This window comes from Miscanthus floridulus, chromosome 6 (genome assembly GCF_019320115.1).
Source record: "Miscanthus floridulus cultivar M001 chromosome 6, ASM1932011v1, whole genome shotgun sequence".
Taxonomy (NCBI): Eukaryota; Viridiplantae; Streptophyta; class Magnoliopsida; order Poales; family Poaceae; genus Miscanthus; species Miscanthus floridulus.
Window position 1 is genome coordinate 72,691,048 of NC_089585.1, and position 15,661 is coordinate 72,706,708.

Sequence of the window (15,661 nt, forward strand, 5' to 3'; positions counted from 1 at the left end):
AGTTCATCATGGCATACTCAAAAAGAACTCCTGAAGAGATTCTCAAAGTACGTTATATAAATATATTCATATATTCATAATTTCTTTTATTGCTCATATATATAAGTAATCACGTGATCAACACACACACACACACTTTTCCTTTAACTTTTATTGAAGACTCTATGGTTGAAGGAAAAAGTTATACGACGTGACCAACTGAAAGTAATTCAAGAGACCATAGCAAGATTTCTTAATGACCAAGTCTTAAACCCTGCCGACGAGTTCTATAATGACGTGAACGAAACATGGAAGCCAAACCAAATGGAGTGAATTTGTTATCCCAAGGATATGATAGAATATACAATGCAAGCTTTATTTGTAATATATATATATATATATACATATAATAACGTACAATATATGTACATGCATGTAATATATACGTTAGTTTCATACTTTAGTTTGTACAAAATGTTCGAATATTATAAGCGTGTAGAATACGTATATTATTAGCAGCGTAGAATGTGTATTAGAAAACCTATTCAAAAACCAAAACGAATCATCAATTGAAAATAGAAACAAAAAAAGAAAAAAAAAAGAAAACCTTTAGTCCCGGTTGGTAATGGTCGGCCCACGTGGCCAGGCCGGGAGGCCTCTTTAGCCCCGGTTGGTATTACCAACCGACCTTTAGTCCCGGGCGAGAAACCGGGATTACAGGAGGAGCCCTTTAGTTCTGGATTCGTGCTCCCGATTAGGAAACCGGGACTGAAGGGTTTCCCAACCGGAAGTACAGTTTGTTTCTGTACTAGTGCCCATAACGTCTCTCTCATCTTTATTTAGAATTAACCCTACAAATCAAAGCTAAAGTCACCATGGTAATAACCAAATAATCAATGAAATAAGGAAAAACAGAAGAACGAATCCGATTAATTAAGATTCAGCATCCTATCAAGAATTGTTGACACGCTGCCCGATGAGAGCAAAAGGCAGGCCGGCCCGCTCGTTCTTCTTGCCTTTTAAACAAAAGCACTGGATTGAAAGAAAAGGGGAAGGGAATGATTCCTTTACATCCCTTTTGATGCAGTGTGCGTGTCTGTGTGCCTCTCCGTCTGCAGCTTGCCCAGGCAGGCCTGTCTAAAAAGCTCACCCCGGCCGGCCCTGACCGGTGGGGCTCGACGCACCGGCACCGGTGCCGGCATCGGCGGCGTCGCCATGACACGAGGCTCCGTCGTCCTCGTCGTCCTCCTCGCCTCGGCGACGGCATTAAAATACCATTAGCATTAGCTTTATCGTCGTTGCTTTTGCTTTTCTGATGCCTTCCCTCCGATCGACGACGACGCCGGGAAAGCGAGCAATGATAGCCCTATCATAACCTTGAATCACCTTTGCTGCTAGGGTTTTAGCACGCACGCACGCATGCACAAATAATAAGATCATCACAGGCAAAGAGCAGCAGTAGCTTCAGCTTAATAATAATGCGTGTTAGAAAGGTGCCATGATGGTGTTTGGAGAGTTGCAAGTACGACCTGACCTCTTTCATCTCATCTCCTCACATCACCATTTGGATCGGGACTTGGAAAGCTTGAGCACTTGCTAGCACACACGCACTGGAAAGCATATGCAGCTTTGCATGGATTCATGCACGCACATGAAAAGATGGAGACGACTAAGCTGTTGCTTAGACTCGATAACCCTAGAAAAGCTGGTTCGAAAAAGGGGCAAACTTTCCAAGACCTTTTCCTTGTGCTCGGCGAAAAAGGATTTTAGTTTATTCATTAATCTCCAAATCATGTTTGAAGACATGCTGCACATGCATTAGGCTTACTGATTTTCAAACTGTGATATTTTTCTCCTTATTATAAGGAAAACATAGTTTATATAATGAACTAGGGTAATTAATATTAAGCCATGTTTGCATCATCATCCTTGCATTTGATTGGTTCCATCATCGATATGATCATCATCATCTACCTAGTCTTTGAGCTAATAATGATGAAATAAGGAAAACAGAGTTTATATAATGAACTAGGGTAATTAATATTAAGCCATGTTTGCATCATCATCCTTGCATTTGATTGGTTCCATCATCGATATATGATCATCATCATCTACCTAGTCTTTGAGCTAATAATGATGAAAACATCATAGAAGATGGATGGTCTCATGCACATTGGGCGAGCATGAAAAAAGGGTTAACAACAACATGCATGCGTGTTACAAATCTATCATCATCCAACTAAATGACTAAATCAGCTGGTCGATCAACACCTCCTGCTCCTCGCAGGGTTTCGCCTGCTGCCGGGAAGGCGAAGGGCATGGCACCGTTGCCATTGTTGTAACTCATCAGTGACCCAGCAGCAGCCATGGTGGCGGCAGCGTCGTTGGCATTATTCGCAGTGGCACCGTAGTTCCGGCGGTCTAGGGTTTGCAGCTCCCGGACCTGTGACTTGAGGAAGCGGAGGTAGTTGGCGGCCTCGTCCAGCATGGAGGCAGTGTCCATCTTGGCGCCGCCCGGGACGAGCTTCTGCAGCACGCGGAGGCGCTCGCTGATGCGCTCCCGCCGCTGCCGCGCCGCCACCGTCTGCGGGTCGGACGATATGCGCACGTTGCGCCGGCGCGGGCGCTCGCCGGCGTCCTCGGAACCGAGGGAGACCGGGCGCATCGCCGCCGCGCAGTAGATCATCTCCTTCACCTGCGCCAGCGCCTCCGTGTCCGGCTCGTACACGGGGTTGTCGACGCCGCCGTTGCCCGCGGGGTTGTTCCGGCCGTCGAAGCTGATGCTCGACGAGCCGCTGCTGCTCAGCGACGACGGCTTCGCTGCTCTCTTGGCGGCGCTCGTGCTGAAGGCGATCTGGATGCCGCCTTCGCCCGCGGTGGTGGTACTGGACGCCAGGAGGCTGCACAGGGTGGTCTCCTGTGCTGCCGCCGCCGCCACGGGTGACCGCTCGGCGGTGGCCTTCCTCTTCCTGTTGGGCTGGCGTTGCCTTTTGCCACCACCGGCACCGCCTCCGCCGCCTTGTTCACAACTGAGGCTCGTCGTCGCGGTCACGGCCGCCGCCGTAACTGTGGTCTCGTTGCTGGCGGAGAAGACCGGCGGCGATCGTCCGACGACGAGGCCGTTGTTGCCTCCGCTGTCAACCGCGGTGGCTGTGAACGCGGCCGGCACAGCAGCTGTTGCTGGTGTGTGGTCGTAGTCGGGAGGCATCCCCATCGCGCCCTGATGGCGATGGCGATGCTGCTGTCGCTGCAGGACATCCGCGTCGACGTCCGCGTAGGCGGGCGTTGGCGTTACCATCGCCATCGAGGGGAAGGCGACAGCGGCCTCCCCAACCACGCCACCACCGGCCGCCGGTACCGCCTTGCCGGCGCAGGCGGGCGCCTGCTGGACGATGCTGCCCTGCAGCTCCAGGATCGCCGCAGCCAGCGCCTCGTCGAGCACCAGCCTCTCCAGTACCGTCATGCCGCTCCCGCCTTCGACGACGTTCCCCACCACCTCCGCCGGCAGCAAGACGGCTCCGCCGTCGCCGGCACCCACGCCGCCGCTCCATGCGCTCTCGCGCAGGATCATATCGCTGAAGTTATGATCCATCTTGGAAGAATCAGACCTACGGAGAAACAATGGATCGGCGTGATATATACTTACAAGTTAGCTGATCTGATCAGGAAGCACATGATGATGTGAGTATATGCATGGATGGAAGAAGAAAGTTGTGCGTGTGTGGTGGCCACAGATCGATCGAGACGCCATGCATTAAATGGATGATGAAGAACTTGCACAAATGCATGGCATGCGTAACACCAGTATATATGAAAGAAATGTTATTGCAACAACGTACAGTACATACCTCTTGATTAATGCTCGACGCAAAGCTAGCTCTGTTGCAGGTCTGATGAAGGTGGTGATGATGAGTAGCTAGGAGGCAGCAGTGTGGTGGGGATGGCTGCCACTACACTTTCACTGCACTGTTCATCTATTAGTGTACTCGCGCGAGCGCGGTCGAGCTGCAGCTAGCTAGTAGCTGCTGGTGCTGATGCAAGCTATGGCAAGCGAGGTGCAGAAGGAGCATTCATGCACTACTAACCGCTATAGGAGTGGATAGATGTGGAGGCAGGGGAGCCCTGCTGCAGCTGCAAAAGCACCATGGTCCATGGATGGATCAAGGAAAAGAGCAACAGGACAAGAAGATGCCTGCCTGCGGCGAGCTACACAGGGCTCAACTTTTGGATTTGCATTTGCTATGTGGGAGCAATTTAAACATCTCTCTCTCTCTCCTGTGTGTGTATGTATGCAGTAGCAAAAGGCTGCAGGGAGGAAAAGTATGCAACCAACGGAATAGCTAGGGTGGATAGATAGATGTGTGTGCATTTGCATAAGCATACTCCGTATATGGATGGGAGGGAGGGAGGGAGGCCGGAGGGGGACTACATAGCTACATGCACACACTTACTTTTTTTCCAAAAAAAAAATCATGTACTACACACTTACGACAGTAGAGTACATGGTCCCTCACTATGCACACTTGACACTTTGTGCAGTGATAGATAGATGCACACACGCATCTAGCTAAGCTTAGCTTCATCAGCATATGGCTGCCTGCCTGCCCCGGCCTTTAGCTGTAGTATCTAGCGTTGTTTAGTTCCTCCCCAAAAATTTACGCTTCATCAGCATATGGCTGCCTGCCTGCCCCGGCCTTTAGCTGTAGTATCTAGCGTTGTTTAGTTCCTCCCAAAAAATTTACACTGTATCTTATCGAATATTTGGACACATGCATAGAGTATTAAATATAAATTAAAAAATAACTAATTGCACTGATTGCGACTACTTTTCGAGATGAATCTTTTAAGCCTAATTAGTCCATGATTTGACAACATGGTGCTACAGTAAAACATGTGCTAATGATAGATTAATTAAGCTTAATAAATTTATCTCACGATTTACTGACGAATTCTGTAATTTATTTTTTTATTAGTATCAAACATTCCAGGTAATATCCCAAAACTTTACGTATCGATTTAAGGCCCCGTTTAGTTCCGGTTTTTTTTGGTTTTTGGTTACTGTAGCACTTTCGTTTGTATTTGGCAAAAAATGTCCAATTATGGACTATTTAGGCTTAAAAGATTCGTCTCACGATTTCTCGGCTAACTGTGTAATTAGTTTTTTTTTCGTCTACATTTAGTACTTCATGTATGTGCCGCAAGATTTGATGTGACGGGAAATCTTAAAAAATTTTGGTTTTTGGCTTGCATCTAAACGGGCCTAAATATGGCCTCACTCACTTTGGTATGCACCTCTAATTAATGGCCTCAATAACTAAGTTATGAAAGATAAGCTCTAGGCTTAGCTATACCTAGCTAGGGCCTCCCTTTAACACGGCAGTCAGCACAGTTCTACTCGCTGCCTAGCGAGCTACTACTCTAGAGAGACCCCTAGACATTAAATAGATAGGGGCAGGCAGGACTCAATTATTTACTGCTCGTTGATTCGAATGATTTGGTGTGAAAAAAGAAATATGATTCTGACTTATAATCTACAATCATATACGATTGTATAAGTCTATTTTCTCCCTTAAGTCATGAAAGAGATGCCTTTGGACCCTGACAACTAATTAGTCAAAATATATTGGTAGAATAGTTGTTTTTGGTTCCTGAACTATTACTGGAGGCTCAATTTCGTCCTTATAGTTTCAAAATGATCGTTTTAGTCTTCAAACTCTACTTTTAAGCTCAATTTTATCCCAGAACTACGAAGATGATTGTTTTAGTCCTCAAACTTTGCATTTTGTGCTCAATTTCATCCATAAACTATCAAAGTGTATTTCGGGTTCAAACTTTTATTTTCAACTCAACTTTGTCTATCATCCTACATGGAACGCTGCACTGTTGCACCCGGTTAGCTCCAACACCACTAGCCATTGGAGATAAAAATAATATTTATCCAAAAACTCTTTAGTGGCCATTAATAATTTCAAGCAGTTACTTTTAGTGTTACCTTATAATATATATGACTACATGATTTTTGTGGGAGCAATTACAGTTGCTTCGGAAGCTATTTATTCCAATAGCAGATCTATAGATTTTTCCTTAGCTATACTTCTAGAGTTAGGCTCAACTAATAACCATCATGGAATATATCCATTCTCAAATAGGAATATAACTATATATAATACCATCTTTAAAGCATTCAATCAAAATATTGAACAAGATGGTGTTCGAAATTTAAACGTGTTTACTTCAAACAGCCTAAAAAGACACATTCCTTTTGTGAGAGGGAGTACAAGTGTACAACTAACAACCATCTTTGTTAGTAGGGAGAGAGCCGAGGGACATGCACGCTACTATATCTGTACTCCAATAATCCCATATATCATCAGAAAAGAATAGCAGGGCAGGGATCTGCTGCTTGGATTACTTTAACTAACTTGAATCATACTTGTAACAGTACGTCACGAAGATATATATGTAGAGAGACGACTAATAAAGAGAGGCAAAAGACTGGTAGTAGTATTAATTAATTTGGCGCATCTATCCAGTTGCAACGCCATGATTTCATTATGATTAAGTGCGATCGAGAAAGGGATTGATCAAAGTGTACCAAATGTTCCTTTTTTTTAATTTGAGCTACAGGAGTATATATCTTGCATGCATGCACGGGGAGAGGGGAGCTCATGAGCACCACTGCTCCTTGTCTCCTATACTATGCAGTATATATACTCTCATGTCAAAGAGGGAGCCAAGAAAAGCAATGTACAACCATATAATATACATGTACCCTCCTATATATATTGTACTGTTTATTTTGCACGGAGAAAAAGAATGAAAAGGGAACTAAAATTAAAAGAGTGGTAATACCAACAAATTGAATACTCCCTCCATACTGGCAATTTAAGTCATTTTAGACAGCAACTACTGTCTCCATAGCATAACTTTGACTTCTTATTTTTATAAAAACATTTATTGAAAAGTGATATATGTATATTTTTATGAAAATATTTTTCAAGATCAAATCTATTCGTATGGTTTTTATATTTCCAAACTTAATAACTAAAAAGTTATTCATAATTAATATTTTTATAATGTTTGACCCAGGCTCGTCCAAAATGACGTAATAGATTTTTTTTACTTAGTTACCTCAAATTACTACTACCCCTTACAGTATTTATTACTGTATGCCTGACAGCTTTAACTTTGGGCACTTTTATGCATGCATGTATGTGTGCGCTGCAGCTGCGTGCTCTGCATAGAGATTTACCCCCGTCAGGCCACAGGGTGCTGATGTGTTGCTAGCGTACAAGGCTAGCTAGAACCGATCGCTGAAACGTATGCATGCACGCACGATGGACGCACATTAGCTCATCATCGGCCAGGGCCGTTATTGGCTACGACGACCACTAGCGGAATGCATAGGTTCGTCGTGTGCCCACTGTACACGGCGAAGATAAAAAAAAAACACTTGACAAAGACTTTGCGAGTGTTGCACTCGGTAAATGGCACTCGGCAAATACAGACTCGTCAAAGCTGTCTTTGGTGAGCGTTTTTTATCGAGCACTCGGCAAAGACGTTGCCGAATGCTAAATCCTATACTCGGCAAAAAATATTTCAAAAAATATAAAAAAAAACCCACCGGCGCCGCCTCGCCCCGCCGCCACCGCCACCGCCACCGCCACCAGTCTTCTTCTCCATGACAGCTTCTTCCCCAACTCCCATGACGACCAAGTGGGCACCAGCCGCGCACCTTGCCGTTGGGGACCATGCCGGCCTCGCCTCTGCAGGTAGGCAAGTCCATGCTACATCGGAGGTGGCCTCGTTCGCTGGTCTGAAACTTGGCTGAAACTGGCTGAAAAAAACTGTTCCGGCTGAATTATTGTGAGAGAAAAACACTGTTCCGGCTGAAAAAAAAGCCGAACAAGCCATTTTTAAGACAAGCGAACGGGGCCAAAGAGTGAAGGTTAGAGTCGCAGTTGGAGGCGAACACCAAATGGTCTGCACCATCAGAGGTCGTGTCTGAGACAGATAGATCGAATCGAATCAAATCCGTCTAGAGAGGCAAAGACAGAGAAGGTTGGACTCACAATTCGTGGGCACACCAACTGATCCGACGCATTCGAGGTCGCGTGCACCAAAGGGTGCTCCCGTTCCGCTCCCCTGCCGTTCTTGAACCTAGGGTGGAGTTCCGTGGTCGGGAGCATGGACGTGTCAGGAGAGGGCGCGTCAGGCGACGCGACGGGGGCCAGGTGCTGTGGGGCCACCGGTGAGGGTCGCCCGCACCGCGCCGCACCGGGAGGCGGGCACCGCCGGCGTGCGTCCGTGCGGCTGCGCTACGTCGCCCAGCCAGAGAGTGGCGCCAGGCTGTCCGCCTACAACGCGCGGGGGCGGACGCGCCTAGCGCCTCCCACTGCGGCGGGGATTTTTTGGTGGGCGTCGGTGGGTCTGGGGAAGGGATATGGCCGTCGGTAGGTCGGGGGAAAGGATAAGGCCGAGCGAAGGAAGCAGGCGGGGTGCAGCGGACGCACAGGAGCGTGGCGGGCATCCAGCGTAGGAAGAAAGGATCGGACGGCCAGGGATGGTTTACTGTAGATGAACAGGATTATGAGTCTGTGAGGCGGAAGCGGCACTGTAGCTATCATCTAAGTTTGCCAAGTGGTCAGATCACGGCACTCGGCAAACTTATCTTTGCCGAGTGCCTATCTTTTGTCGAGTGTTTTCTTTCTAGTTTGCCGAATGCTAAATTTTGTCGAGTGTTTTTTTTCTCTTTTGTCGAGTACAATTATTTTGCCGAGTGTTTTTTTTGTTACGTCACTTTGTAAATATTTTGTAAATATTTTAGCACTCGGTAAACATCCGGTTTCCGGCAGTCGACAGTGCAGGTAGTAGCTACTAGTACTATACTGAAAGCATGCGAGTAGGTGGCAGTATTTGTGACTGGCATGCATGTATCCTCCTGACACATGGTGATAGTGCTAGTCTGCTAGAGCACCATATGGAAACCGGCCGGAGCTAGCTGTCATCTCGGCCGGAACCCGGCCGGTGATGGTGCATGCATGGCCGGGACGGTGGTAGGGTAGGGCGCGCAGCTAAACATTCGTAACGTAAATACTCCATCAGCGACTCAGCGAGCGAGCAGAGGTGCAGATCATCCATGGATGGATGCCCGCGGCCTGTCGCCGGTTGGCGTTGACGGCCTGGATCTTTCGTGCCGTCCGTGCGTGGTCCTTGATAGATATACGTACACGTTGTTGGAAATAACAGCAATTTAGTGATGAATAAATTAATTCTGGTACTGAGAAAAAGAACAACAACACTATGTGTGTGATTCAACAAAATCAAACTTATCCTAGATACATATTCTACTAGATCGCAAACCAAAGACTCTAGCACTATGATTTGAGGTAACTCAAACTCACTAATAATGCCAGTAACAGAAAAGTAGGAACATTTTTATAGTGGGGCTGTCGGCACTAGAGATAGTGCAAAAGTAGAAGTAGATCATCCATGGAGACCCGGAACACTGCCATGGAGAAGTCAGCGTTAGCGGTCGCAACAGTGCTTCCCAAAAATATGATACAATACCCTATGCAGGGACATGAGGGGATATAGGCTTTAGAGACATGCTCTCCTAGCGCCGATGACACGTCGACGACGGGATAGAGAAAACGGAGGTGACACAGCACAGAGGTAATCACATATGCGGTATAATAACACTTGTATCACATATGCGGTATAATAACACAGAGGTAATCAAAAGAAATTTTTGTAGCCATAAAATGAGTTATTTTTTTTAGATAATGGAAGGGGTCCACTTTCCAGCCTCAACAAAATAAGTTATTATATACTCCTACCTATCTCATCTTAGTATCTATCTATAAGTGTCAGCCTGGCCTTGGCCGTATGACAATGACACATGCTGCTCCCATGATGTAACTTCGTTCCAGTACTGTCGTTTATTCGGATCGATGGGAGTCGTTCCTTCGTCCTCTGCTATAGTTCTATCCTTGCGTTGTACTGCCTCTCTATATAACTATGGTATACGTGATTTAACAATGTGATGCTACAGTAAAAACAATTATATTTCTCCAACCATTTCTCAAATTGACTTCAGTGATGACTCGGATGAGTTTTGATCCATTTTATTATGTAGCGGCTTTTCGTAGTTAAAGAAAACACGATGGCATATATCATTGCAAAATATGCCCCAACCAAGCACAAGTGTTTCTTGTTGTTTGAACAATTATCAATTTGCCAATAACTTGCGACTAAATAGCTCGCTGCAAAATTCCTCAAATTAAATATAATTGTCTATTCTTCCAAGAATAATCGATTGATTGAGTAGGTTCATTCCCTGTACTTCACTATAGATTCAGTGATTCATTGATAAAGAATGACTTACTAGTCAATCAAATTAATAATAAAACGCGTGGCAGACCTGTGATTAATTGAGGAGACAAAGGAAACCGCCAATGGAGAATTAGACAAGAAGGATCGGACAATGTTGCCTTGGCCATTTATTTATCACATTGTTGTAATGTTTGCTAGCTCTCCAGCCAGGGAAGAACGTGATGACAAGAGAGAAAACAACAATGCACAAAGAGGCTGCTGCGCTGCTTTCATTTGGAGCCGCCTAACGTCTGATATGATTCAAACAGTGTCATGGTCAGTGGTTAATTAGTAACTGGACGTCTAATAACTAACTGCAGCTATACAGCTGCTAGCTAGTCTGCAGACAGCAGTACATGTGCGTGCATACACCAACGAGAAAGACCCAAGAGTGAGATTTGCATTTGTAGGCGCACATTTTTTTATATATGTACAGAATGCACACAGTAAGTAGCGGCATATATCTTGTGAGTACTGAGTAGTAGACAAGTTTGGAGCATGTTGCCATGGAGAGCGAGTTTGTGTGGCGCAGCCTTGGACACCAGATAAGAAAGGAATAATGGTCTGTGTGCGCCACAGGCAAAGAGACGAGCTGGGTGGAATGCAAGTGCAGTTGTCGTTGAAGAGGGAGAGTATAAAATGTTTTCCTCACTATTTTACAACTGAACGAGTATTTTAAGTGATCTTTACTAGTCTGCCCTGTTGCAATCACTATCGTAAAATTCCGTTCAAAGTACGCTGTATGCGTGCACTACTGGAGACTGGGTGTTTGCTGAGTGCAAGATTGTTTACCGAGTGTATTATATCGAACACTCGGTAAAGGAGCTTTTTTTGCTGAGTGTTTTAAAAAAGCACTCGGCAAAATAATTGTACTCGATAAAAAAAACAAAAAACACTTGGCAAAATTTGGCACTCGGCAAATCAGAAAAAAAAACACTCGGCAAAAGCTAGGCACTCGGTAAAGAACCGCTACGTGGATAACCGTTAGTCCGTGTGCCGTCAGTTAGTACGTTTGCTTAGTGGAAAGACTCGGCAAACAAATACACTCGGCAAACAAATATGTTTGCCGAGTGTAATTATTTAGCAATCGGCAAAAAAATATATTTGCTGAGTGTATTTATTTGGCACTCGGCAAAGAAACAAGTTTTTTCTCTCTTCTGACCTTGAAACTTTTTCTGCTATCCACATACAACATGTGGTACTCCATGTTAAGATTTGGTATATTTTTGGACCTATTTGCTATATTTAATTAATTTATTGTATTCCAAGGAATTTTTTAGTATAAGTCAAATTTGAACAGCAAATGATTCAAATAATAGAATAAAATGAGTAGAAAAATAATATTCATGTTATTAAGTCCATTGTGAGGTCTTACTCGGGAAATAAAAAAAATGAACATCTTGTTCAGGAAACACGACCATGAATGTGTGGCCAAATGGTTTTTAAATTCTAAAAAAATCAAACGAAGTCTGAAAATCATGAGATTTGTCATGATGTGATGATATCATACGTGGAGGCTGTGGTAAAAAATTGAGAAGGTTTCACATAATTTATCACATACGATGTTTACAAACCGAAGCATCTCAGAAGAAGAATCGTAGCGTTGAGAAGAATTCGGTAAGATTTGGAGTCAAAGTGACGGTTAAATTAGGGTTTGGCTTTAAAATTTTTTGTATAGACAATAGAGAACATAGATTGTTTTATGTGAAATTTTGGTATTTTTTTTACCCGTTTGATAATTTTAATTTATTAAGTGTAATTATAGAATTTTAATTTATATAAATTGAATTTGAGTTATAACTGCATGAAATAATGGAATAATATTTGTAGAAAAATCAAATATATATTGTTGAGTGAATTTGACAAGGTATTTTCAAAGTACATCGAAACAAATTTAGAAAAACACGTTATGGAAAAGAAGGAAAAGAAAGAAAATAAAAAAACTAGGTCTCAGCAAACCTGGGGTTTGTCGAGTGTCAGGTCTAGGACATTCGACAAACCCTCCCATCGTCCGCACACACGCACAGTGTGAAAATAAAAAAAGGGTTTGTCGAGTGCCCCTGATCTAGCACTTGACAAAGCTAGGGTTTGTCGAGTGTAAGATCAGGGGCACTCGAGCAAACCCCCTCATATCCACCCCACCCGGCCGCACACACACACACACACCCGCACACATGCCCCTACCCTCGCCGTGCACATACACCCCCGTCGCCGCCCCTTGCCCCTGGCCGGCCGTCGTCGGTGTCCGGTGTAGCAGAACCGACCAATTTATAAGAGCACAAGTGCAATGGCAGACCGTAAGCGGTCGCACTGTCATACTTGAACCATGAGGGGTCTCGATTAATCATCAACATACAACCAAGATCGTACATGATTCAACATACATGTCATATGTTACATAAGATTCACAAATACAGTTTATTCATCAGAGTACGGATTAAGGTTATTACAAACCAAGTTCGAGTAAAATAGTAACGGAAGTAAATTAAAGTTTGGAACTAACATCTGCCATCATAGTTCAAATGCAGTGCCAACTCGTGATCACATCCACAAAAGCATATAAGAATGATTATTAAGAGATGCCTGCCTAGGGCTCACTCCTCGTCCACGGTGGGACAAAAGCAGTTCTTGCAATAGCCATGATAAACTGTGTCATCTGCAACCATGGGAATAAAACCCTGAGTATAAGAAGATACTCAGCTAGGCTTATCCATCATAAACAAAAAATAAAGTGACTCCAAGGATTATGCAAGGCTTTATAAGTGGAGTTAGCTTGACAACATTTTGCATAAAAAGCAACTAATTTAGTTGTACAATTATAACTCGGTCATCAAATTAATTATAGCTATTTATCTCTAAATTAGCAACTAACATATGCCAAACATGTGGTATATCCTTTAGTAGGATACAATAGTAACCATAGCTGGTGTAGTAATTCCATGTTCATCCGAACTATCATATTCCATAACACAGTTACTACGATGTTAGAGCTAGCCAAGTTTCTCACTATCCGGGAGAGACGACGATTCAAATCAATTTCAACCAGCTAGGAATTTATTTCTAATACAAACCTAGGCAGACCAGATCAATGGTCACTTTAGGTCGCCTTTAGTATAACTCAGGTACATATTTTACGGGTTTAACCAGTGCTGCACAATTAAGGACAACCAGCTACCAGGACAATTAGGACTACCCTACCCTTGGGCTCACGTCTAGCTCCCCGCACATCCTTACTACCATCTAGAGTGTGCACTTTTATAGAATGAGGTCCGGCCTGAGTTGAGCTACTCAGCTTCATGGTCGGAATGAGTTATCCGGCCAGCTAAGTGAGAGGCATGCGTTCAATCTTGTCAGAAGTGCTAACAATGGTACGGTCCTTAATCGGCATAAACGGAATCACATGAGTCAACCTACACATAGACTCCGTCTGACCTCCATTTATATTACCCCATGGTTCTTTTCCACGATAGCAAATATAGCTAGCCGTGCTTCGGTATCCATCGATATCTCGTAGGTGACAGAAAATCACCCGACTTCTACCGGTCTAAGCATGGCTAAGCATATATTCAATCCTAGACCTACACATGGTTAAAGGTATATGTAACTGGACAAGGTAGTTCTATGCATCAAGTGTTTTCAATCAACTCTTATAACCTAATGCATCAAACATAAAGGACTCAAATGATATTTTATAAAATATGGGAGACTTAGAATGCTTCGGGGCTTGTCTTTGAGGAAAGAGGTTGGTCGGTGATCCAGGCACTCAGGGAGATCCTTGAGAGTTTGTTCCTCTTCTCCTAGAGCTGCGGCCTGAGGTGTCTCCTGCTGATCCACCTCTTCTTCTTCGTTGAACTCCAACAGCGTTATCTCTTTGGACGATCCTATATGTATGAGCATAAAATAAGATATCATGAATGCATATATGATGACATGTATAATATGATATGACATGATGAATGCATCCTCCCAAGTGTTTTCAATAGCTTTGCATCAAAGTAATAACAAGTTGTATCTTATTTTACTGAGTATGTGCTTATCTCTTCTCTAATAACTAAACAAACACTCATGTAAATTATTTTCTGGACCACAAGACAACAACCATTTGTTTTGACCATAACTAGAGTTATACACATCAAAATAATATGACTGTGGATGTTCTGGAAAGCTTATGAAATTTCCTACAATATTATTTTAATCATATTAATGTGATTCAGCAGTTATCTGAGTCAAACAATTTAATCTTTTAGGTCTGTCTAGAGAGCAAGTATTTCTGACAGCAGACTTCTAATGGACATAATTCTTAAACCATAAGGCCTATGACTATGAAATTTTAACACAAGGTATATAAGTAACTTATCTACACTTTGTTATTAACAAGTTTTATATAAAAGATCATTATCATCATGAAATTATCATCACAACCAAAACTATACATGCAGCCATCTAGTTGAATTATAAAGCAATAATTAACTAGTTGCATACAACTAATTGCTTTTAAGTCTAAATAATAACATCAATAGATCATATGCATCACAAGCATCATAGAAAACATCATGGTTAAACATAACTAATTTATTTATATCCCATTTATTAATTTCCTTAGATAATAAGGTGATTTAAAGGATAAATATTTCCAATGCTTAATAAATTCTAATAAAATTAGAATAGTCTACAAATGACCTTAATAGTCTACTTTATAAATTTCATGCCATTTGGATAAGTATAACTACCTCTACAAAAATAATAAGTTATATAGGCTTATTTTAGCAAAAATAGTTTGGTATAGTGAAAAGTGCCAAATAACAGATTTAATATCTTTCTTACATTCCTCCAAGCATAAGAATACTGTGTAAAAATGTACATGATCATATATTATGTATTTTTAACCCAATTAATTTCACTAGAAACTAGCAATTAATTAGGATTAAATAAGAAGAAAATATTTTAAGTATGCTTACTATAGGTTTAATATTTCCTAGCTAGATCATGCCAACATAAGACCAGTAAAATTGTAATCACAATTTTATCACCTTCCTAGCTCAAGTTATGCAATTTATAAGATAGAAACCATTTAAAAAGTATTTATCTAGCTACATTTTCTTATCCTAGGAAAACACCATAAACAGTGTATCTCATATTTTTATCAAATACTACGCTTCATGAGGAATCTAACAAAATTTGGTTCACCAAAATTGGACACTGCTAGCTTGAGATATGAATTTTTGAAACGTGCATTCAAATTTGTGAAAAATAAATCAGAATATCCAATTCGAATCTGACTGACAGCTGGGGCCTGCGGTCAACGGGG

General features: G+C 42.8%; 1 protein-coding gene across 1 annotated transcript; it reads right to left on the minus strand.

Annotated features, from left to right (window-relative positions):
- Positions 1 to 2,016: 2,016 nt before the first annotated feature.
- On the minus strand, positions 2,017 to 4,341 carry LOC136458375 (transcription factor LATE FLOWERING-like). Its single transcript, XM_066458320.1, has 2 exons — positions 3,828 to 4,341; positions 2,017 to 3,587 (listed from the first exon to the last, which is right to left on the minus strand). The coding sequence occupies exon 2, from the start codon at positions 3,569 to 3,571 to the stop codon at positions 2,219 to 2,221; it is 1,353 nt and encodes a 450-aa protein (XP_066314417.1). The 5' UTR covers positions 3,572 to 3,587; positions 3,828 to 4,341; the 3' UTR covers positions 2,017 to 2,218.
- Positions 4,342 to 15,661: the final 11,320 nt, after the last annotated feature.

Bases quoted from the DNA above. Each gene is read 5' to 3' on its own strand.
- LOC136458375 (XM_066458320.1), bottom strand. From the start codon at position 3,571: ATGGATCATAACTTCAGCGATATGATCCTGCGCGAGAGCGCATGGAGC.